Raw genomic sequence first — 26,085 nt, 5'->3', positions numbered from 1 at the left:
GCGTGTTTGTGTCGGCCGTTATCCTATTTGCACCCGTAAAATAAAGACAGATGGGGTCGTGCGCGTCTCGTTTGGACGCCGCGGGAATGATGATCATCGTCACACAGATGGACGAACGGCCAAAAGTCACACAGCAAGTTGGAAAACATTGGCCCCGCTTGCTAAACTCATCGACAGAAATTGTGGGGGAAATGTTTGTCAGTACTGGACGCACAAAAATGTCCCACGGAGCGATCACTTGTTGACTATTTCCTGTCAGAAGTACCCATTTCCGATTCACACTGATGACAAACGACAGCAAAGCGATTCGACCAACTATATAATTGAAATGAAAACCAAACCACGCTATGAAACGCAAGGAGGACATGCAAAGCTGGAGCCGAGGTTCAAATCCAAAACCGTAGAACGGCGAGGCAGAAATGCGCCGCGCAGACAACGGCCATTCCTTTTCAAAAGTTTTGAAGAAGTGTCACGGAATGGACTGTTGCCTCATTGGGCATTCAGAAGCCATTTTTGAGCACGAGATGGACCCAATCTCGGTGGATTTAACCGAGGATTAAGCGGGACTCGAGCACTCGGAGAATCGCTTGACCGCTAATAATGGGGAGCGACCCGTCGGCTGTCGAGCCAAGAGTTGGGGGGGGGAGGGCAAGCCGTGCTCCTTCAAGACGACATGCAACGCTCGTTCGTTCGCATTCAAAGCAGCGCTGCGAGACAAAAGGCGGACGATTAAACAGCTCTGCCTCGCATGAGTCTCTTTCCTCATCGTGTCTCCTCCCGCAAGGTCATTTAGGAGGCAGGAGGAGGAGGAGGTGGAGGAGGACATTGTGGAGGAGTGAGCGCCTATCCTGCTGGGGATCCCCCTCCCCCCCACCACAAAAATGACGATCAGTCATGGAGCCATTTTCATTGAATGAGATGACGACGGATGCACAACAACGGGAGCATCAGCAAACTTTACACTTCTTGATTGTGTGGCCAACAGTTGCATTGGACTTTCATCACACTGCTGCGCACACATGGGGGGGGGGGGGGTATGAGTGTGTGCATGTAGCAGTGCGTGTGTGTGTGTGTGAGAGGCGGAATGACCCAGATGAGAGGAGTGATGCGTTCCCACTGTGAGTCTGAAGTGTGTCGCGGCGAATGTTCCAATGGAGCGTTTCCTTGATGTTGCTCATGATAACAAGGCAAACGCGGTTGGATTTGCGAACGACTGGTTAGCATGGACGCCTCAAACTGCGGGGGTCGGGGTTCCATTGCGGGCTCCTGCCTTCCATGTGTGGAGTTCACAGGTCATGCCTGTGTGGCTTTTCTCTGGGTGCTTCCGGTTTCCTCACACAGTCCAAAAACATGCATGGCAGGCTTATTGGGAACGTCAAATTGTCCCGAGGTGAGAGGGTGAGCGCGAACGGTTGTTCGTCTGTGTGTGCCCTGCGATTGGCTGGCAACCGGTTCAGGGTGTCCCCTGCCAAAGACAGCTGTGATAGGCTCCAGCACACCCACGACCCTCATGAATGAATGAATGAATGAATGAATGAAAAGATTAGGATTCAATTTCTAGCTACCGTATCTGTTTTTGTGTAGTTATTTTATATTTAATTTTCATTGTTTTTTTTGTGTTCTTTACATTCATTTTTTTTCTACTTTTTAGATGGTTGAGCTATATTTTAATTTTGTTATTCTTTTTTGTTTACTCTTTTCTATCTTCTTTTTAGATCATTTATTTGACCTCATTCTAATGTGATTGTTCTATTGAGCATATTTATCACAAGATGTCCTTTCATAATATTTTATTTTTTGAATTTTTATAGCGTTACTTTTCATATGACTAATTCAAACCATCTATTTTTATATTTCTGGAATTTAGATGTTCAATTGTTTGATTATTTCAATCGGGATAATCTCTCATCTTTTAAGATTTGCAAATATTCGACACGTTACGCAAGTATTTCCCCCCTGACATAAGGTATCATTTATTATTTGACTTTGAAATTCATCATTTCACATTTTGCACGCTGATTTCATTCAGGGATTGAGATAAGGGGTGCACACACTGACACAAGGTTGACGGTGTGTGTGTGTGTAAGAGGAAGAGAAAAGGCAAACAGGAGATGTTAAAGCACCCCCCCCCCCCCCCCAAGTCTCAATGCTGAAGGCAAACCATTAATCTTCCCTCTCATATGCGCTTCTGGGCTTCAATCCCAACGTTGTGTGTGTGCGCACGTGCGCGTGTGTGTATATGGGTGTATGTGCGCATGCATGGAAATGTGTCTTCACCCCCCCTGCCCCCACCACCCCCAAATATAGAGAGAAGTGTGAATGATGAACGTGATTTCCATGGTGGCGAAACAAAGGTCTTTCTAAATTGGACATAGGGGGGCAGCCCGTTCACATATTCACAAACACACGCCCGGCTGGCTTGTGAGTGTGTGTGTGTGCGCGCTAAATGTCAACTGTTGCCATGTCCAGCTTTTTTTGTGCTACATCAGTCAGGTGCTTATTGGGAGAGTGCTACATGCTGCTCCCAGTCAGCCAGGTGGCATCAAGCAGCTGGCTTCTCTCTCTCTCTCTCCGTTTCTCACTGTCATGATTCTGTTTGTGACCAACAGGTGGCACTGTAGGGTTCTCCCTGCAGCTGCACACCCGTTGGTCATTATGTCGTTCGCCATTTAAAAGGACTCCCGGCACAACCGTTCAGTGTCGGGTCATTGTTGGCGTATTCGCTGCTGTCATGTTTGTTCCGGTCTCGTTTCGGTTATTTGGTAGTTTTTGGCTTCAGTCGTGGCTTTTGTTTGAGACTTTGGATTCGTTTTGTTATCAGGACTTTGTTTGTTTTGGATTTAGTTTTCTCTATGTTTAATATAATTCGTCAAGTACACCCTGCTTCTCCCCCTTGCCTGCTTTTTGGGGTCCACCACCACCTCGCCACGTGACACTCTCTCCCCTCCCTCTCTCCTCTCTCTCTTGCCTCAAAATCAAAAAACATTCTTGCTTTTAAGGAAATGCGAGACCGGTCACATCCGCGGTACCTTTCCTCCTGGAGTCCCGCCTGAGGCTGCCGGGCCGTAGCGCCGGCTGGAGCTCCGTCTCTGTCGACATCCTTCAGGCTCCGAGCAGGCTCCGCTGGACTGGCGCGGCGGGGGTCGCCGGGTGCGTGGGTGGGCGCCGGGTGCGCGTGAGTGCGTGGCGTGGCGGCGCCGGGTGTGCGTGTCCGGCCGGGCACACGGGCTCATGGGAGGGAGAGTGTCGGGGTTTCAGCCCTGACGCGGCGTCCGACGTACGCCCACGCCGAGCTGTGTCAAGATGGGGCGGGGGGGAACAAAAAAAAATTCAGTTTAGGTCATACAATGCAGTAACACTGAATTAATGTTTCTCCATCATGACTTGGCGCGTTTTGTTCGAAGCCCATGTGGGGGTGTTTTATGTCAGACATTTTGGCAGTCCAATAACGTCCATCTTCACAACTCGTCTTAAACGCCACAACTCATTTCAACATACCTGCCAACATGTTGCCACCAGGTGGCGCCAAAGCGATACTGCTACTGCAATACTGTTGGCGAATAACACACAACCACCAAAAAATAAAAATTAAAATTAAAAAAACACGATGAGACAAATTTACAAATACCAAACAGTGAAGCAGGGGGGTGTGGGGGGAATGATTATAAATAACCTGCTTTCAGCCGAAAACAGAAGACATTCTGGCAAGTTTTCTCAGGCCGCTTTTGCGATTTGTAGGCCGTTGTGCGTTCACTGACAGCTGTCGATAGAAGTCGTCCACCGCGTCCGATCTGCACCGTGAATGCACTGAAAGGCGAATGCGGTCAAGCGTTTCCAGGTGCCGAAACAAGTGAATAAATCACTGGGCCCGTATGGGCGTTCCCCTCAGAATATCAGTCCTGACCTATTCTTCTTCATCTGCGCTTACTCGACAGCAGACTTGAACGAAAGAAAGCACCAGGCGCTGCTTGAGAAGGATAAGGTGGGGGGGGGGGGATCTCCCGACAAGCCCCCCCCCCCTATCCCGGTCAATGGTGTTTCTATGTGAATACGACCCCCCCCGCTCCACTTCAGCCTCGGGCGAGAGCAGATGAATTGAGAGCCTTTTAATTTGCTTCCGACAGAACAGAACAGAACAGAACAGAGTCCATTTAATTCCAGCAGCCGAGGAGCCCGTGTCGGCAAAACGCTGACAATATTCTTTATCTGGTCCAAACACGCTGGAAAAGTGCAAGTCACTCCAATTACAGGCATTATCTGCAGGGCTGCTCCGGCAAATGGATGGATGGAGAGAGAGAGAGAGGAAAAAAGAGAGGGAGAGGTTAGAGGGGAGAGAGATGAGTGGGAAGAAAACGAAAGGGTGAGAGGACGGTAATGAACAAGGGCTAAAGGGTGAATGGGGGGGGGACAGATTGTTGGTATGGGAAGAAGCCCAAGGAAGTAAAATCAGAAGAGAACGGGTGGAGCGTAAACCCTCCTTGCACACTCCTCCCACTCTTGCCTTTGTGTCCTCCAATTTTGCTCATTATCCCCTTCGAGCCGAAAGCTTTTCACGCAGCAGCTGGAACTCCCGTCGACGAAAGGCAAGCTTACTTAAATCCTTCCGCTTGGACCAGAAAACACACACGTACTTCACTCTGTGTTCACCGCAGGCGCTCTCAGGCGGAAGAGCATCACAGTAAGAAGGGCCACTGCCAAGGTTTATCAAAACATGTCACCCCCCCCCCCGAAAAAAAAAAAGTTGACTCAAATCATAAAAATCTGCCCAAATTGGTTGACAATCGCCTATATGAACAATCGGTTCAACGAGACGATCGGCAAGCACAAATCTTTTGCTCAATGAAGTCGCTTAACTTTTCCAAAATGAAGCTCCTTGGCACCAACACACCACAAGAGTTGAGAGCTTGGACGATAGATTCCCACTAAAATAAAGAAAGAAAGCAATGCGGCCCTCGGCGTGAGTGCCAGCGCAGATGGTTTTTCGTCTTTGTGTGCCCTGCGTTTGGCTGGCAACCGCTTCAGGGTGTCCCCCCGCCTACTGCCCGAAGACGGCTGCGATAGTCTCCAGCCTCCCCCCTGCGAGCCTTGTAAGGAAAATGCGGATCAGAAAATGGATGGATGGATTAAATAAATTAAATCGATTAAAAAAAATTTACTTTGTAAATGCCAAACGGTGAATGTCGAGGACTCACTTCACTGCGCAGCTAGCGATGTGCAAGAGCCGTTTTGAAAGTGGAGCCGAAAAAGAAACAACACACGGGAGAAACCAACGAGTGAAGGGCTACACAGTTGAACCCTTTTGTGCACCGTGTAACCTCATCACATGACCAGCTTCCCTAACCGCTGTCCCTGAAATGGTTCAATGGCACCGGCTCGAGAAACTTCAAGAAAAATGGTTTCCATTTCTTTATTTTAACCTGCTAAACTTCATGTACACTGTTTGCGTGGATTATTATTGGAATGGGTTTATTTATCGAACAACTCAAGACGGGGTAGTTGGCCACAAACTTGAAGGTTTTATCAAATTCAAATAAAGAATTCAAGCTGTTAAAATTCCGCCTACACCACCACTGCGACGCAACCGGCCCAACGCATTGCAAATACAACAGCTGCCAGTCGGCGGTGGACAAGTGGTAAAAAAAAAAACCATGCCACGAGCCACTCTCCAGATGTCTCCTTAGCTCTAGACATATGCTCGTTCCTCCGGAGGAGCCCACGAGAAGAAGAAGAACACGACGACACTTCTTCGGGATGAGTGCTCCATCTCAGTCCCCGGAAGGAGGAACACGGTGATATCTCAAACCCCTCCGAAAAGCCCCTGGAGCTGTTCACGCGCAGATACCCAGGAAGTGCGCCGCCATATGAACAAATTATCACTTGGTAAAGCAAATAAATCAATCAATAAAAATACATTGGATGTATTATCATCATTTTCTATATTCGATGGCCCGATTTGGCAAACTTTCGGGCATATCATTTGTCATTTTATCAAAATTGGAGTGAGTCGTTTTGTATCTCCATTAGACGAATCAGAATGTGGAATTAGAGTTTCGGGTGAATCGCATTATCATCGGAGTGAATCTGATGACACGGGGAGCAGCTTTAACAAGTATTGCGAACGGGTCACGCATCGACTTCCGGATTAGCAATACGCATGCCTAAGAACTAGCGCGGCAGTCCAGCTTTGACCTGGAAGCGAGCGAGCGGGCGGGCGGGCGCCTGAGCTAAAAGTAGCGACAAAGTGGGACGGGAACACGCCTTCCAGCGTCTGGATTCTGCCAGTCGAGTCTGGCGGGCAGACCAGAGCGAGTCATAAATTGGGCGTCCGTAAATTCGACGCTGCCAACAGGCTGGCGATGTCATGATCTGTGTGCGTGTGTGTGTGTGTGTGTGTGTGTGTGTAACAGCGCCCAGAATCTGCCAACAGGAGCCCAGTGCCCAGAAATCAATAACGTCTGCTAGGCAAACGGAAAGGGAGAAACGGAACTGGGATGTATTTGGACAGCATCCAACAACGCCTCAGCCGCCCTGCCAAGTATCCCACCGCCACCTTCACAAGGTTACCTAAAAGTTTTGGGACATTTCCGTCAACGGGAAGTGAAACTAGAATACAGTTAGGAGCCGAATCGAATCGTACAACAATCATAGCAAGGAGTCAATTGGAGAGACCGGGCCGACAATGCCGGTTAGACGCAGGTAAAGATCTGTGTGAACTACGACTAGACCAGGACAACGTGTCCTGGGACTTGAAAATGGCACATTAGGGGACAAAAAATGTGGCACAAAGACGTGGTGGGTCTTGAAACGTGTTGAATCTTGAGGGACCCGTTTTTTTTTTTGGAAGGCTCGGAACAGAAAGGTTTCCTTCCCCACTTTAAAGCCAGCTCCCCACTACCACTTCCAATGTTAACATTCGGCGCTTATCATCAGTGCGACTCCACACCCTTGTCGATGAATAATCCACATGTCGGCGCATGCTAAAGGTTACGCCTGCAGACAATGTGCGCGCTGTCAGGTCAAGATAGCGATGTGATCTGCTCAACATGGATGAACACCATTTTTTAATTTTATTTTTTTTTGGAAATGACAGGAAGTGCATCAGTTGAAGCAGTCGTGTGGAGTTGCCGGTGGCCGAAAAAGCCGGGGAAACAAACTGACACCCAAGCAGAAAGGGGGGTGGGGGGGGGGGGGCTAACTTGCTCATAGAAAACTCCAATGCTAAAATAACAATCGATATATTCATTTCGCTTCGTCTTCCGACACGGCAGTCAAGATTGTCCAACGCTCCAATTCAAGCGCAACCAAAGTAACGCAAGTTATGTCAATCAAAGCCGATATTTGGTCGGACAAGCGACGACCTCTGCGTTTTCCAGCTGACCGCAACATTTTCCAAAAGGAGCGATACGAATGTTAAAGACTTACCAGGGTGCAGGTCCTCGGATGTTCGCAGTCTGTCTGAGCGCGTCTTCGCCGAGTTAAGTTACCTGCAGCTCAACCGCCTGAACTTTGCTCAACGCATTGAATGGATGTCAGTTATTAACAGGAAGCTGCAGGTCGGATGTCTCGACTAAGACAGAGTTTGATTGTTTTGAAGCCATGTCGTTCCGCGCCGTTTGCGTTTGGGGAATAACATTTGCGGCGGTCTGCTCGTGTGATCGATAAGCCGTTTCAAAATAAAACGACCCAAAAAACGGATTAATGCAGCATTTGACCTCGATCAAAGACTCGGTTGACTGGAGCTATTTTTGCCATACAAATCAATGAATAATTATTGAGAAAATCACTTCATTACTAAATCACTAAATACAAATTTTAAATTCAATTTAAAATACTTTTTTTTCTTGGTTTGCTTGAACAGTGGGCGTCGACAGGTGCTTGCCCCAATAGAGTTGGCTGGTTCAGTCCAGTTGGATAATTGGTTTACGACAGATGGTTAATTGACTACAGTTCTCGGCTCTGGTTAGTTGCTTCCACGATGCTTTGGTTTGATTGTTTTGACTGAAACTGACGTCCGCTTAATCTTAAAAGTTGGGAATAAGCTTTGCTTTTGTCCTTTCTCTTGGTTTGAAGAACATCCACGAGAAGTTACGTCGACACGCACCATCACGAAACTAGTTTCGAGCGCAAAAGTAATGGCCGTAGTAAGACTTGCGCTCATCGTGTTGCCACTCTGCTAAAGATGTCCACTCAATGTGATTTAGAAACCCCCACATAACCCCCCCTTAGGACCTCCCAATACCCCCCCCCCCCTGAAGTGAGTGATGGATCGACTCCATCTGTAGAGCGCAATGGCGCACAATTGCGGGGCGTAAAAATAGAGCCGGGGAGCCTGCGGCAGCACACAACTGGGACTTAATGAGGGATGCAATCATCAATTATTCAAAACTCTTAATCATGGTGCCGCATGCGCACGCACACACACACACACACACACACTGACTTGCCACATGCCTCTCAAGGCATCGCCGCCGGCAGACATATTCTAAATAGATGAAGAGCAATCGAAAAAAGAAGGAAAAAAAAAACTCCTGTTGTTCTACTTTGCGTTTGCAATTATTTCCGCCAATCATCCATCAAAACGCCTTCACGTATTTACAGTCACACAATAAAAATTGTCGGAATCCGATTTCATACCACCCTGCGTTATTGCTTTCCAGCAAGGGAGCACCACTTGAAGGTATTTTGAATGACGGTGTCACCCCCCCCACCAACCCCCCATGTTGTGTGTTTTTTGACCACCACGTTGTCTCAATTTGGATGGAGTCTAAAAATGGACAGACACCTGGCTTTCCCGCAGAGCAACGCGATTCCACAAAGTGCGGTGGAAACTGACACAATGATGGCCTGAAATCATTGGTCTGGTTTGTTGGACTCAAAATCAATAGAAGCCTTCTGCAATCAAAGAACAAAAAAAAACAAAAAGAATCATATTCGAAGGAGATGTCAAGGAATGCGCCAACTGCACCATGCCAACCCCCCCCCCCCCCCCCCCGACTCCATGCTGGTCATAATTAACTTGGACTAGACTACAAAAATCAATAAACCTCCTGCTCCCGTGTCACTTAACACAATGAAAAAAATTTGAGGAAGCTCGCTTAAACCTTGGAACCGGAACAATCCCAGACACTTCAAGACAGTTTGAAGACAACTTTGGAAATGTCTCCAATGTCAGTGTGTGTACATTTTTTAAATAAAAGACACACATTCAACGTCTTTCCCGCTGCTACTTGACTACTTTGCTGATTTTAAGTGATTAATTTTGATGGGCTACTGCATTTCCAAGTGCACACTCTCCGCGTCACATACAGCGGTACCTCTACATGAGAAATTAATTGTCACGTGCCGTGTCTTCCAGCAGGGGGCGGGCTTTTCCCTCTGCCAACTGCACACCTGTTCGTCATTTCGGGTTGATTATCTGCCTTTATTAAGAGGCTCTGGCAGTCCACTCACTGCCGGAGAATTCCACGCCGTGCCATTGTTCTCTCGCGCTAAAACCTCTATAGTAGATTTCTCGTTGCCTTCTAGCCTTGTGGCCGTTTATCTTGCGTTCTCTCCAGTCCCAAAATTGTATATTTAGTCTATAGTCTAATCAGACCTTTCTCACCTTTTGTTTTTCTGCGAGCGTTTTCTGTTGTTTCCTTATTTCTTCCCTGGTCCTTATTTGACCAGCGTTTTTTGTTACTGTTTCCCTGTCGGGCTCTTTCTGTTCGTTATTAAAGACTTTTTGTGTTCATACAAAATCTTTTCGTGTCTGCTTTACCTGTGGATCCACCTCGTTATTTTGTTGTGCACGAGGCGATCTTCCTCGGGCACAACGTGACATTAATTGGTTCTGGAAGAAATTTCTTAACTAGAAAATTTTGGAAGTAGAGACGCGTTTTGCATGTAAATGCCCTAATCCGTTCCAAGTTCCCCCAAAATTCAGACATAAATGTTTTCTAAAGCATAAAATTGTAAAGAACTGATCCAAGGACGTTTGCTTTTAACAATCTTTTAACAATCCGTCCAAAATGTCCAAGGCCAACATCAGAATAGTGAGCGATTGCCCGATTGGTCAACACTTTTTCGGGGTGATTCACATTTATGTAAAACTATCGGAATGCCTCATGGCCCAAGGGGCAAATGATGAGGATGCTCCACATATCTATCTGTCTACCGGTAGAGGTCCCTCTTAGCCAATGGGATGCCAGGATGATGCTCGGTCGTAGCCAATGGCAGAGCAGCTAGAAGTATGTTGCGTTCAGGAAACTCGGAGCTGCGAATAGTATTTTTACTTTTCAGATCTTGAAATTTCAGGTCATATTTTCCTAATGAGATGTTCCGCAACTTGAAAATTTCATACGAAGAGACGTTCGTAAGTAGAGGTACCACTGTATAGACTTTCGCACAAAGACTCTCAAATGCACACACCAGATGCACGCTTTTCACAAACACACCTTCACGCTCTCGCACGCCTCTTGACCTCCCACGTCAAATTCGCAAAGCAAAGGTTGACTTGAACTCTTTCGGGGATAGCGGTTACTACAGTGGACAGCTTATCATGTGATCAGGTTATAGGGGAGCATGAAAGGGTTAATAACGCCGTGTTAATAACGATGGATCCGACACCAGTGGCAACCACACACACTCCCACACACACACGGGAGGCCGTGATGCAGCCTCATCAGCAAACCTAGCGTTGAATCACCGTCGGATTATCAAACCCCAGTACGAGATTTGCATCCATTGCTAAGTCTGAACTTTTCCGAGACGCGCACGCACACGCTAACAGGTACAGAGGCAAAGTGCAGAAATGTGTTAGCTAAAGTTCCTGGAGGTGAAGCAGCTCTGTTGATAAAAAAACAAAAACACACACACACAAAAAAACCCGAGCCTTTTAGCACCCTGCGGTCAGTCGGTCGGCGTGAACTCTCCCAGGGAGCGCAGAACATCGCCATTCTCTCCCCAGCAGGGGCCCAGAGTCAATACAAAGCTCTTAAAAAAAAAAAAAAGTATGTGGCACAGACAGGGGCAACAGAGCAGGGTTTTAACAGTCAGATGTCTTCTTTTCAGAGGCCCAAAACTCAAGCCAACTCAAAATCGGGACAGTTTGTCTGCGACAAGTCTGTCAGCTCAAAATCGGGATCTTCAGCCACCAAAATGCTTCACCAAACCAAATACTCCTTTGTGCAAAATTGTTACATTTACAACGCAAAACAGGGGCGGCCCGGTAGTCCAGTGGTTAGCACGTCGGCTTCACAGTGCAGAGGTACCGGGTTCGATTCCAGCTCCGGCCTCCCTGTGTGGAGTTTGCATGTTCTCCCCGGGCCTGCGTGGGTTTTCTCCGGGTGCTCCGGTTTCCTCCCACATTCCAAAAACATGCGTGGCAGGCTGATTGAACACTCTGAATTGTCCCTAGGTGTGAGTGTGAGCGTGGATGGTTGTTCGTCTATGTGTGCCCTGCGATTGGCTGGCAACCGATTCAGGGTGTCCCCCGCCTACTGCCCGGAGACAGCTGGGATAGGCCCCGCAACCCTAGTGAGGATCAAGCGGTTCGGAAGATGATTGAATGAATGACAACGCAAAACAATAGGGCTGTTAAAACAAAACAAAACAAAAAAAAACCCATGAAGAGCCAAATAATATAACCATGGAAACACAACGTTTACCCACACAATCGCTATCATTTCCAGTAAAAACACCACAATTTGCTACAAAATGAATCATATATACAAAATGCTCTTTGAGAACAACCCAATGTCACTCACTATAAGTTCCATATGTGCTTTGGTTGTCATCAAATACCTGCACGCGTGCAATGTGCGCCTGCGCAGGTAATGACGGCAGCGTCCCGGCCCGTTAATGTCCTCGCCGCTCGGCGCCATCCATCATAGCGCCGTAATGTTAACGATAGCACAGACACCGAATGGGGGGGGGGGAGGAGAGGAAAGTCGACAAGGATTGATCAAGACAAAAGAGCCATAAAGATGGCTGAGGGTAAAAAATACCAGTGGGGATTAAAAGCGACAAAAACACGACTACCAAAAAAAGTTAGGGCTCATATTGGACTTTGGGGTGAAATTTCACAATGAACCATAAAGGTACTTTAACGGTTAACCTAAACTGAACTTCTGGATTTCCTTTTTTTCTTGTACTTTTGGCACAAGCTCCCAACACGTGTGCCCTCAAATTTTTAGAGGTCAAATTCACCACGTTCACCTGTAAAGGTTTTCACGCACGGGTGTCAAAGTAAAGGCCCGCCACATCATTTTATGCGGCCCGCAAAAGCAACTCGTGTGCCAACTTGCATGATCCTTGCTCAAATCTGTACTGAAATGTCAAATTATCATGTGAAATGAATAACGCTGCATGTTTTTTGGGAATGCGGGAGGAAACCGGAGTACCCGGAGAAAACCCACGCAGGCCCGGGGAGAACACGCAAACTCCACACGAGAAGGTCAGAGCTGGAACTGAAACCTCTGCACTGTGAAGTCGGCGCACAAACCACTGGACCGCCGGTTACCACAACTCACACTGGCATATATTCCTTATCATCTGCAAAGAAAGGATAATACAACAGCAGCGAATTGAGGTGCTGTGACCATCGCATGTATTTCCCAAATTCTGCATTCAACGGTCATTAACTTCTAAGTTCAAATATTAGTGTTCATTTTCTGAGAAGACGCAAGCATAAAAAATGCTTTTGGTTTTTGGGAGACCAGAATGGATTCGTGGCATTTCCATTCCTTTAAATAAGGAAAGACGAACATTGTGATGGTGTCCAGGAGCACATTTCACTTCGAGCGCTTTCGCGTAACGATTTCAACTCGCATCTCGAAGCCCCATTGCATGTAATATATGAAGTGTGTTGCCCTTGCGGTAAGTGGTGTCGAAGTGATGAGGCGCCATTAAAAGTTGACTTTTTGTCGGCTCTCAAACATGACGGCTCCCGTGACAATATAATAAAGGATTCTTTGGCCATTGTTCTGTGATGTCACCCCGGAGATGACTTCGAAAGACGTTCTTTATTAAATGCAGGTAGATGCAACGAGAGGGGAGCTGTTAGAAAGCGAACGCTTCCACCCCCCCCCCCCCCCCCCCACTCCCCTTCCTATCTTTCCCTTCCAGCGAGATAGGGGCCGACGCCGCTGTGAAATTGGCCTGTCAGATGCCTCCGCTGGCAGAAAAAAAAAAAAACACAAACTGCGAATATGCTAATAGACTGCAGATTAAGATAGAGTACAGTAGTAGCTGCGGGCGCACGCGAGTGCATTGATATGCCGGTTGGCTGCAGCGCTAATGCAGTGTTGAGTGGACGGAATGGTGATGGGAGTAAGTGTTTGATGAGGTTGCAGGTGAGCACCGAGAGGAAATGCTCTGTGAGATGTGCTTTCCTGTGCTCGCGTGAAATATATAGCGGCAAGTTGGATAGAGACGTATGGGTTATCATTCGTAGTTTGATTCAGCCACGCTACGGCACAAATGTTGATTTTTTGGGGGCTGGGGGTGGGGGGTCAGGGTTCGTTCGAGGTCGCAAACGTCCGGCAACAGTTTTTCTTGTCGCCTTGCTTGCGACAAGAAAAACTGTTCACTGTTTGCGACTGCTAAATTCGTTGACGAATGTCTTTGCATCCCCGAACGAACCCTGACGAAAAATTAACATTCGCTAATGTTGAATTTTCCCATCAAAACACGTTATTTGGCTACAAAATGCATTTTAACTGCCCACCCCCACGCCCCCACCAAAAAAATCAAATTTTGCTACAAATGGAACAGACTTTATTCGATTGTTTTTTTTTTTTGGTTTCAAACAAATGATTTGTCACCAAATGAAGTCTTCATTTCAAGCAACAAAGTGCCTTGAAGACAAAAATACAACCCCAAAAAAAGGTTTTCTCCCACAAAAACACTCCATTTGGACTACGCAGCCACAAACATATCATGTCAAAATGTCTCTTTTTGCTACGAGAAAAGCTATTATTTCACCTCCCCACAAGAAATAATCATTTTGCCGGAAAGCATTTCTATTCTATTTTACGATACATATGAACAGCTGCGAGTACATTCATCAACTCAAAAAAAATGCTATGCGATATAATGATTTGTTGCCACAAAATGCCACGTTTCATCGAGAAAACCAGAATATGCCATTTTCCACAAAAACACTGCATATAACTAAAAACACACACACACACACACACACAAACATCCTTCACAAATTTTGAAATGCGGACATGATAAGGAACGTGCATTTGTTTGACTTCCCTGCCATCTTCAGTCAAAATGAATCCGTTTTTTTGCTTGAGCTATTTCCCAACACGTTGGCCAAAGTTAAATTGAGCTCCCTGAACACAACATCCGGAAGAATCCGACTCTTCGCCAGGAGCCGCATTGACATCATTATTGCGTACGTGTGTGAGAGCATGTGTGCCTCCCTGAGGGCGAGCGCGTGATGGATGTCGGCAGCCAAGCTAATAAATTGCCCTGGGGGGCGTCAATCCACTCCGGTGAGGAGCTCCAATCCCGGGAATGTCCGGCAGATATGCAGGTTTCCAAATCGCCCCTTGCAGCACAACTTCCTGGAGAAGCCGTTCATCAGACGCCGGGATCATTAAATCCTCTCAATAGAGAGTGCAGCGGGGTTGGAGGGTGGGGGGGGGGGGGGGGGGGGGATCACTATAAAAACTCACTTGAGGATCCATTTCAAGTCGAGGACCAAGTCGGAGCGCGGAATTTCCAGCCGAGTTTACCGTGCAGTGCAATGCATTGCCCCATCTTACATTTTGCATCCCAACTGCGTTTTCCCTTCGAAGCACTGAGCAATTTTTAATTTTTTTTTGTTGAGTTTAGCACGCGAATAGTGTGCGAATAGAGCCGCTTTGATTGCCCATGATTGAAGTTGACCGTGCCCATTCCCACGGCGGCGCAGCTCTCCCACCTTTTGCAGATCCGCCAACCTATGCCATTCTGTGACATTAACAGCACTGGGTCAAACTAGCGTGTGCCGCACTGGATTTATGTTGCTCATGAAAATGAAGCCCATTGACTTGAACAACTTAAATCATATTTTTCACCCTCAAAACACTATTTGGTCACCAAAGCACTGCATTTTTTTGTCATAAAAGCAATCCTCATAACCCGGAAAAGCTTGCAATTACCAACTAAAATGCTATATTTTACATTCAATAAGCTATTCAGTCAACAAGTTGCCACCGCTTTGCCATAATTCTGCCACCAACTGCAAACGTGTACAATGAATTCAGCCACAAAAGGTTGACGTTTTAACTTGACAATCAAAAATACAACAAAATTCAAATGTAACCTAAACACTACATTGGGCAACTAAAATAAAATATTATCCCGCAAAGTCCCGGTTGCATTTTGAAAGCGTGTGCACTCATCCTTGAAAAGTAATCTGCCACAAAACACTCAGCAGCGGCATAAATGTTGCCTTTAACCATGAAAACGCAGCATTTCGGATACCCAAACTTGATGTTCAACATGAGAAAAGGTTCCATATTTCTACAATTTTATTGTACAATGCTTTGAGCCACTCATGTTATTGTTTGCCTTAAAGGCACTGTACAATATTTACCCACAAGAAAGGCTTTATTTTGCCCGTTTCCATCAAGAAAAACCTGGCAGAGCTCCGGCTGTTTTGAGGGGGTGGGATTGTCTGGTGAAAACGAGCCATTGCTCATCCTGCCACCTCTCGACAACGGGCCATTGCCAAGCATAGTTTTCGTTGCCATGTCGACTGCCAAGGCGGAGCTCGGGGTGGGGGAAAATGCAAGCGGGTTCTACTCGTGGAAGCCGGAGCCCAGAGTGTCATCAACAAGTGCCCATGAAGACATGAAAGGCTTTTGATTCTATTTTCGCTTGTGGGGGATACACTTCATCCACAAAGCCGCAACTCGGCGCTCGCGACGTGTCACACGAACCAATCAGATCACATCACGTCGTTTAACCTTACCGCTTCCATTAATCGAGCTTCACACACACACACACACACGAACGCAGTGGGCGACAGCCCCAGTGGCTGAATGGGTGGTCCCTTAATGCCCCTCGCTTCAAAAAGTGACTTATCGTGCTAATCGGAGCGCTACAACGGTCGTTATCTAGCAAAGAGTGGCGCTAATTGAAAGCCGCCCGTCCTAATGTACAGATACAGAAAGGGAGTGAATGCAATTACACAGCAAAGGCGCGTGTGCACGCACACACACACACACACACACACACACCATCATGTCCCAACCTTGCCATTGAAAGCCTTCAATTCGACACGACCCGGGCACATGCTCTTTGTTCCCACCTGGGAGGCCGAAGTATTTCACGGTGCTTCACGGTGCAGTATTTGGAAATGAAAACACACAAAGAAGAAAACACAACAACCCTTCAATGAAAAGGAGCAAATCACAAAATCAATCAATATCAATAAAAATGTATTTTACTGTATGACGTGAACGGACAGTGAGTGACAGCGAGAGCAATCTTTTGGAATTAATGGCAGCCTCTGATTCACTACCAGCCAATTCTGGACCAAGTCTGAAAAGACGTTTAAAAACGTCTTTGGGAGTGAATGAGTTAAGACGTTTTTGGCAGACATATAGTAGCAGTGATATGGTAAATAGTAGTTGTGGTGGTGCGCGATTGCTTGCTTGCTTAGTTTGTGAGAAAGTTCAATAGCCTTTTATTCCAAGATGCTAAAACAAGCAAATAAAACTGTAAAGTAGAAAACAGCAAAAGGGATCAAAAAGTGCTACCAAACGGAAAAGTATCACTCTAAAAGACAAAACTAAGTAACGTACATAAAAGCGCTGCAGGAAGCCGTAGGATAAAAGTTACAACTTACAAACAAAACTGACAAACTTGAAAGAAGTACCGTCATTTCCGGACTAAACAGCGCACCCGATTATAAGCCGCACCCGCGACATTTTGTACACACACAAGCCGCACCTGTGTATAAGCCACAGGTGCCCATTTTGTAACATGAAATATTTGTAAAGAAAGTACACAGAAAGAGGTTTCAACGTTTCATAACTTTTCTTTGCCTGTTATAATGCTGCAGCACGACGGCAGTAAAATGGGGTACTGTCACTTTAAAAGGAGCGTTGGATAATCTCGTGGGAAATCTCGTGAGACTTGGACTACGAAGTGAAGGGCGCCGAACGCCGAGCTGTGCTTTTTCGGATCTGATATCGGCATTGTAAGCCGGCTGATTGTATTTTTTGTTTATTTTCAATAATAGTTGATGACACACAAGCTAAGCAACTTTTACAACGTGTACTGTGTTGTTGTTGTTTTTTTTTCACATGAATCAACTCACACGAAAATTCAAGATCGCTAATTTTTTTTTGTGCGTGAGCAAATTTGAATGACTTAATTTTGTAGGCAAGCCACACAAGCGCCACAAAAGTGCCAATTACATGGAGGAAATCTCGTGGGCATGTCCGGATGAGCTCAAGTGCGTGTTGCGAGGCTTCGTCTTCTCCCCAAATTGCTGCCGCGCGAGGCAAGCTTTAAGCTACTTTGCAAACACGTGAAATTGACGGCACCGGCGCGCTTCATTCCCCGGCAAAAAAAAAAAAAAAAGCTTGACTAATAGAATAAACGCACGCTTACAAGCTTCTAAAGCCGCACGTCACCAACTGTCTCCGGTGGTTCAGATTTGGCGTATGTACGCGGGTAGGGCTGGGTCTTTGTTAGCGTGTCGCTAATGTGTATTTACGCGGGTCAAATCCTCTTACGTGTGCGGCAGCAGTAAACAAGGCTAAAAAGGGGAAAATGTCATCGGCGCTAGTGGAGGGGTAGGCGGGGGGGGGGGGGGGGTCACCAGGAAGCACGCTGACATTATCAAGAGCTTGGTCCTTTGGTATTTCAATGTCAACAAAGGCACAGTCCATTTGTGGGTCTCCATCTATGGATTTAAGGGGTCCAGCCGGACATGTCGCCCCTACACTAAATTGTGTTTCGAGTAGTTTTTATTTGTCTTTATGAAGTGACAGTTGTTTATATCAAATATTTACTGGTCGAAATGACAATGTGGTGGAAGTACAATACATGTCTAATACTTGCGTGGGGGTTGTGCCCCTTTATATATATATATATACACAGTATATATATTCATTCATTCATTCATCTGCCGAGCTGCTTGATCCTCACTAGGGTCGCGGGGGGTGCTGGAGCCTATCCCAGCTGTCTCCTGGCAGTAGGCGGGGGACACCCTGAATCGGTTGCCAGCCAATCGCAGGGCACACAGAAACGAACAACCACTCACACTCACACTCGCACCTAGGGACAATTTGGAGCGTTCAATCAGCCTGCCACGCATGTTTTTGGAATGTGGGAGGAAACCGGAGCACCCGGAGAAAACCCACGCAGGCCTGGGGAGAACATGCAAACTCCACACAGGGAGGCCAGAGCTGGAATCGAACCCGGTACCTCTGCACTGTGAAGCTGATGTGCTAACCACTGGACTACCGGGCCGCCCCAGTATATATATAAAATTTCAAAAAGAAAAATGTTCTAGATTGAAAATATGAACAATTAGTTCCGAAATTTATTTTTCATTTTGAATGACTTCATATGTATTAGATTTGGCAGAATAATCAGGAATACAATTTGCTGTTAATGTTCTGAACTCCTGTTTCAACACCCTTGAGCAGAATAAGCTTTGTGTGGTGATCCAGTACTGTCGCTTGTTTTACACACCTGATGTCATACTGGTCTTCTTTGGATGGCAAAACCAGTAGAGAGTGAGTGAGAAATTTGTGAAGTCACAGCTCAATAAATATTAAGTCATCTCTGCGATTCATAGGCGGCGACATATGGCATCCTATCCACTCCATGGATTGGATAGGATTGGAGCTGGTCCTAGTACAAGATGCTAGCATAACATGCCAAAGAGGTTTTACGAAATTAAAAAAAAATCAATCAATCAATCAATAGAAGCAAATAGAAAATGAAGTAAAAAGTAAATTAGTCGTATTACTGAAGGTTGGCGGACCGGTACTCGGCCGTGCAGACAAAATTTTGACTGGAAAAAAAAGATTCCCAAAGTATGTATGTAACATGCATTCTACTACATGACATTGTCGATTTGATGAATTGTTCAAATCTACTCTATTTCACATGAATAGTGGGATTACTCTACCGGATTACATCTTGAATTATGTTCAGATTTCAGTCACTCCTTGCTTTTAAAGCCCACCCCCTGGGTGCCGCCAACGCTGATTGGACAGGAACTAAATTAGGACAGACACGTTGCTCACTCCGGCTATTAAAGCGCGTCTAATATCGACAACAGAGAGCAGATGCGGGTTTGGAAATTAATTAGGAAGGGAAAGGAAGGAAGAGGGAGAGAGGTACAAAGAGGAAATTCTCAACGGAAACCATTTTTGTCCTGTTGGTTGCTCCTATGAACCCCCCCCCCCCCACCTCCCTTCCTCCCCTTCCCGCGCGCGATCACTGGGTGAGCGCATGAATGACGACGCCCCCCCCCCACCAGCAAGTCCTCTGAGCGCAAATTCATTAGCTGCTGTGCTCCTTGAATAAAGACTACGGCATCTCCGTTCGCTGGCGGGCTTTTAAAGGGGGGGGGGGGGTATACTGGCTGGTGTTTGTTTGCGGCTTTCTCTCGTGCCAGCTAAGATGGGGTGAGAAGAGTTTTATTCAGCCATGGGGTGAAGTCGTACATCACTGTGTGTGCGCGCGAATGCGGCGATGGGGGGGGGGGGGCGGGGGGGGGGGGTTAACGAGTGTGTGAGGATGTAAAGGCTTGAATTAATTGAGGTGTTAATGTGCTGTGACTCCAGCGTGGCGCATTACGCTGTGTGTGTGTGTGTGTGTGTGTGTGTGTGTGTGTGTGTGTGCTTGCGTTTGTATACAGGGTGGACCCAAAAGTAGATTTTCACGCACGTTTTTCCATTTTATACAACCAAAAGGCTTTTTTTGTGTGTGTGTGTCGTCGGCGTCCCCCCCCCCCCAACCCCCATAGTGAAAACACACAACACCAACGAGATGACCCCAATTTTAGACAACTTTACAATGACTTTGTGCAACAGATTCCGAAAGGCAGTGTGTGCGCGGACTGCTCCTGTGTCTTCCGATGCTAATCCCAGCACTAGTGGCGGATTGCGAGTGTTTTAAGAGATTACAGATTACAGCCGGCAGTGGCAGATTAGCCGGCGGATTGACCCGCATCCTCTCACATTCGCTGTGGCCAGGGTAGGCAGATGTGCTAAGCTTTTTCAAGGAAGGGATTGGCGGCAAATGATATGGTGTGCTTTGAATGGTCAACCCTTGCTTGAAAATCGAAACCTTAACCCTGTATTAAAACTAATTCAAAACCCTAACTTTATTTTAAAAACCTCAATTTGGTTTTAAATCATTATTTGAAACCCCAGCCCAAGCTTGAAGTATGATGCGATCGGCTTTGGTATGCTAGTTTGAACCTTAACCCTGGTTTGACGCCTTCGTCTCAAACCATAACTCGAGATTGATACCAGATTTCAAAACCCTAACTCGAATTTGAAATCCTAATTTTTGCTTGAAAATGTAACTCAAAAATGATGCGGCATGGTTTGAATCACGAATGTATGATATGTGATGTGGTATGCTTTGGATTGCCATGCTAATCCTGTCTTGAAACTCTTAATTTGGAACCCTAACCTTTGTTTGAGACATAAATCCTGTCTTGAAACCTTCATTTTGAACACTAGCCCTTGTTTAAAACTGTAACCCGGGAATGAAACATTATGTGAGATACTCTGGATAACCGACATTTCCATAGATGGATAAAATGCTAGACAATCGATGTGATACGCGTTGGGGCGTTAACCCTAACCTACCATTGAAACTGTCATTCAAAACCGTAACTCGAATTTGAAAGCCTGACTCTGGCTTAAAAAAAAAGAAGTTGTATCATTTGCATTTTTCATGAATGGCAGGACAAAATGTTTAATATTCAGTGCGGTTTGCCTTGAATGGTAACCTAAACATGGCTTGAAACTATATTCTGAAACGATTAACCTGCCTTAAAACCCTAACATGGAACCCCCAAATTTGCGTTATTCTTTGAATGAGCTTTTCTGATGGACGGGACTTTGATTTGATGTGGTATGGTTTGGATCATAAGATTTAAAAAATTCACACACACACACCTCAGAATGATCCACTGCATTTGCACACCAGCGCATTGCACTAGCAAAATAATAAACATATTGTGTGTTACATGTTTCCTCCTGGGACTAACAGGCCTTGAAATGAACACATACATACACAAACAAGCGAGCAAGCACATTCCCAGCGGACTATGTAGGCAGCGTGGTTGATAATCACACATAAAAAAAAAAATGCATGCAGTATGTCGATCAGTCACCACATCTATGAAGTGACAAAACAGCAATATCCAAGAAGTTGCAAAACCTTATGGAGAGGGGACGCGTCATGCCGCTTTCCCTTTGTGCTTATTTTAGTCAGTATGCTCGTTGTGAGGTCTGCAGGAAATCCCGATTTCGTCATATAAGACACAAAATGGACTTGCACTCCAAATTTGTAATCACAATAAGAACGAGGCTCACTTTTGTATTCGCAATTCAACAATTCAGCCAAACCAATTGTGTCATGTCTGTCTTTGTTTTTGTTCCTGCTCCATCCAGCTGGAGTGAAGGGCGTTCCCCCGCCAGCAGGCAGCTGGCGCACCTGTTCCGGTATTTAAGTACTGTATATTTATATATTTTATATATATATTTTTATGTATATTTAAGTATATTTAAGGACTGATAAACCGCCTACTCTCTGTCCGATTATTGTCCTTGTTTGCTGCTCATGTTTTCTGGACCCCTTGAACTTGGCATCGTCGTTGTTGGTCTTGAGTTGCTTGTTTATAAGTATTGACATTATTTTGTCTTTGATCTTGCTCTTATTTTGTTTTTTCTGTCGTTGAACTCATTTCGTTGATATTCTCGGCTTATTCCCTTGTCTTCTGCCAGCGCTTTTTGTTTACGCATTGTTTTTCCTGGCTCCTTGTGACCAGCGATTTCTGTTTGTACTTTCTGTCAAATATTTTGAGCCTGCATTTTTGGGATCCCCAAAACATGATTTGGTTCGGTTCTTAACCGGATAATTGTGCCTGAGGTCACATCTTAACCCTTGTTAAAAACCCAACCCAACTAATTCTCTGCTTTTCCTTCAGGTAGCAAGCAGTTGATGTGGTATGCTTTGGAAAACGACACCGAGCTTGGCTTGAAACCTTACTCGGAAACTTTAAATGTTGTTTGAAACTTTATCCCAGCCCTAGCCCCCCTGTATGGAAACCGTTACGAGGTTTTTAAAAACTAAATTCCAGACACTAACCACTCTAACTCTTACCCTGAATTGAAACCTTACTTTAAAACCCAACTATTGTTTGTAAATATTTTCCTGGCTGGAAAACGTATTCTGAAACTCTAACTTGAGGTTGAGTTGTTGTTGAAATTCTCTCCGTGCCTTGAAATAAGACAAAGTGAGCCTGGCAATCCTCGTCAAAGTCCCTTTTCTTATAACTTGAGCGTCAAATGCGAATGAGATGACTTGATGGGGCGCATCGACAAAATGGAAAACACCTCACGGCCAACCGGATTTATTTTGAATTAGACGTGCAACGATTTCACACGGCAAAGCCTTGGGCACGAGCCTAAAAAGAGAAGTGGACTCTTTTTATTGCAGCGTGTGCCAGATGAGCAGCTTTTGCATTGTCAAAATGAAGGCTGCTTGCTTGCAAGGCCACGTCTGCATTTAAGGAAGCACAAACGGCAGCTTTCAGCGACTCCAACAACTTTTTACGAGCCCAAAAACTGTCGACCAGCGCTGGAGAAACGCAGCATGAGAGCAGCCCAAGAGGGCGAGAGCATAAGGAGCCGAGATTTGAATGAGGGCAAAAGAGAGCACTCCATAGTTTGTCTTTCTTTGAGACTCCGCGGGGGGTTACCATGGTGACCGGGCTCGCCTACCGGGCCCATACAAGCGCATGTAAAAAGGGGAGTGGCGGGGGCTGGGGGGGTGTAAAGGCAAGATAAGCGTAACTTCTTGAAAGTGGCACTGGAAGGGGAAAAAAAATAACAAGTGAAAAAGAAAATCAGTGAATACCAACATGCTGCGTTTATTTTGACCTTTTATGCAAGACTAAACACAAATTGTCATTTTAGCAGTCATGTAAAAGGTAGTTTTTTTTAATAGTCATCACTGGCCTCCTCAATGATTACATATAAGAACCTTAGGGCACTCACTGAAATAAAAAAAAATTCTGTGCAGGATAAAACATGTTTTCATATTAATTAGGAAAAAAATGATCGACAGCCACAGCGTAATATTACATATTTGCTAATCTTTTGTTAAAAAAAAAAACAGCGCTCAGTGCGAGTTAAGACACTTCTTTAAAAAAAAAAAACTGCCATAATGTGTCTTTGAGACTTTGCATGTTAAAAAAAAAAGTTTGTTTCAATGGAATTTAACTTAATATGGACAAGCTCCCACACAAGCAAATAAAGTGAGTCTGCTGAAGGTGACGCTGATTCGCCGTAGCGAGCCCTGACAGGACAAAGCTGCCTCTTTTTTCTTTCAAAATGTTGATCATAAAATCTGGATTGTTTTCAACCAGCAGCGACGCCGATCATCTCGCTGGCTCCGGCAGTCTGGGTCGGTTTTTACCTCTTGTTGGATCAAAATGTGGACCCAACGCGCTGCCTCAAATCCTCCAACTGCATTGGGGATCAATCACGCAGCTTGACTCCGTCCCCTTTTGGCCTCGACACCGGGTTGAGCTATTTCTCACAAAATGGGCGACTTTGAACCCAAAAGGTTTGCAGAGCACGTGAATAAATGACATGTGGACAAAATATGAGGAACAATCTGTCAATCGCATCCAGCACAAAAAGACGCCAAAGATTTCGTCTGTACCCCCACAAGTGCAACTAACAAAGTGCGGAGCAGTTTGAACCCTCAGGGTGCTCCCTTCCCCTTGCCACTCTTTTTAACTTAACCCCCCCACCCCCTCCCGCCCACAAACGGTCAGCACGCCGGTGAAGCGCGATACTAAAACGTGTCGATCCGGACGGGAAACGTGGTGGAATAAACTTTACGGGCGTTCCTTTTCCCTCTTGCTGGGGTGTGGGTAGGGGGGGGGGGGGGGGGGGGAATTAGTGACAAGCTGATGAGAGGAGACTCCGCTGAAATGCAGCAATCCAGTGTACAGCTCCCGCCTAATCACACACACAGATGCTCGGCGCACACACACTCTATGTTTCACTGGGGGGGGGGGGCAGACACACACACACACACACACACTAAACATCTCAATGCACCAGCACATATTGCATTGCGGTGATTGGAGCGCGCAGGATCTGACACACTTTTTCCAACACCTGTTCTGCGCTTACCTTTGCGCAGCAGCAAAAAGAAGCACACTTAGTTCCCATTTTGGAAGGAAAAAAAAAATGTGATAAAAATGAAAAAGCAAGGTTAGCGGCGTTCCCGCCTGCCTCCTCCTGTTGGTTTATTCACACATCCACAGAGAGTTGCAGTGGGCGCAATAATCCAGTTTTCCATGCCGGGGAGAGCGCGCGCAAGCTTCCTCACATCTTTTCTCTCTCTCAATCCCTTTTTCCAAACTATGCCGGTCTTCTTTCAGCACCTCCTCCTCCTCCTTCTAGCCTCTCTTTCTCTCTCTCTCTCTTGCTCTCTCTCCCCGAGGTTGCCTGGTTACCTCCTTCTGCCGCACGCTAGCCAATGGCGGGCTGGGGCTCCTCTTAACCCCTCCGATGCCAGACTGTCCTATTTGCAGCTTTCAAGGAGTGGAGGGAAGTGATGGGAAAAAGGGGGTGCGGGGGGTGGGGTGGGGGGGTTGCTGAAGATGAGCAAAAATGTATATTACCAAACTATAATGAGGAAGGAGAAGATGAAAGGAGAGTGGGGCGAAGCAGGGGATTCAAGGCTGGGATTGACTTTTGAAATTTAAAAAAAAGGGAGAGAAAAAAAAATGTGTGATGTTTTCAGGGCATTTGTTATTTTGTTTCTCCCTGAGAAACATTGAAATTGGAAAGAAAGCACGGTACATGAAATATGAAAAGGTACATACTATATCATGGAAATGGAAAGGGGGGAGCGACTTATCCAATGTTATGAGGCTCTGTGGAGTTTGCGTGTTTGCATGAATTGTTTTTCCGGTGTGAGCCCTGCGACGGGCCGCCTCTTGCTCAAAGTCAGCTGGACATTCGGACACGCACCAGAAAAAAAAAATGAATGATTTTTTTTTGGGGGGGGGGGGGGTTTGAATGACCGACACAAATAATAGGTAAGAACGTACTCTGCGTGTAGTCGAGAAAGCATCTATCCACTCATCCATCCATTTTCCGATCCGCTTCATCCTGGAGCCATCCCTAGGCGAGGGTGGGGGGGGGGCACCCTGAACCGGTTGCGAGCCAATCGCGGGGCACACATAGACGAACAACCATCCGCGCTCACACTCACACCTAGCGACAATTTAGAGTCTTCAATCAGCCTGCCATGCGTGATTTTGGAATGCGGGAGGAAACCGGAGTACCCGGAGAAAACCCACGCAAGGGAACCCCTGCTTTAAAGTATCATACTTACTACCTGTTATCGCCCCCCGCCCCCAATTAAAAACAAATCAAAACATGTTTTTTTCTTGATGATTTAGGGTGCCCGAGGTATCTTAATGTCTGTGATCAAGCATTACAGCCTTTCAGACTCACTTTTAAGTCACCTAGCTAAGGCTTTTGTTACCATGGTAATGAAGTTGCGACGAGGCTACAGCGACTATTACAGTTTCTGTGTGTGTGTGTGTGCGCGTGCGTGCGGCCTGCTCTCCCTCTGCAAAGTTAGTTTGAAGTTTGCCACTTTTGCGGTGAGAAAAAAACACCTCCACGCGCCCTCGGGGAAGGGAAATGATGTGCAGAGCGGCGGCGTATCTCGCTATGCAAAGATAACACACCTGCTTTCTCCTCTGATATCCGGCGCAACATGCTAATGATATCGCGTCCCAAGAGGCAGAATTGGATCCCGAGTAGAAAGGGACAGTTTCTTGTGAGACAAGAGTCATTGTGTTAT

General features: G+C 46.2%; 1 protein-coding gene across 15 annotated transcripts in view; it reads right to left on the bottom strand.

The window, feature by feature from the left end:
* dab1a (DAB adaptor protein 1a) overlaps nt 1-26,085 on the bottom strand; it is a 176,849-nt gene that overhangs the window by 46,304 nt on the left and 104,460 nt on the right. For 13 of the 15 annotated variants that reach the window (XM_052073164.1, XM_052073175.1, XM_052073176.1 and 10 more), the window contains one exon: nt 3,030-3,293. In XM_052073164.1, coding sequence (XP_051929124.1) covers nt 3,030-3,099 — 70 coding nt within the window. In that variant the 5' untranslated portion in view covers nt 3,100-3,293. Of the gene's footprint in view, nt 1-3,029; nt 3,294-7,422; nt 7,591-24,395; nt 24,686-26,085 lie in introns of those variants that run through there. The other 2 variants (XM_052073165.1, XM_052073174.1) reach the window with 2 other exon arrangements.

Source organism: Hippocampus zosterae, chromosome 8 (assembly GCF_025434085.1).
Source record: "Hippocampus zosterae strain Florida chromosome 8, ASM2543408v3, whole genome shotgun sequence".
NCBI lineage: Eukaryota > Metazoa > Chordata > Actinopteri > Syngnathiformes > Syngnathidae > Hippocampus > Hippocampus zosterae.
This window is presented reverse-complemented; position numbering and strand designations above follow the sequence as displayed.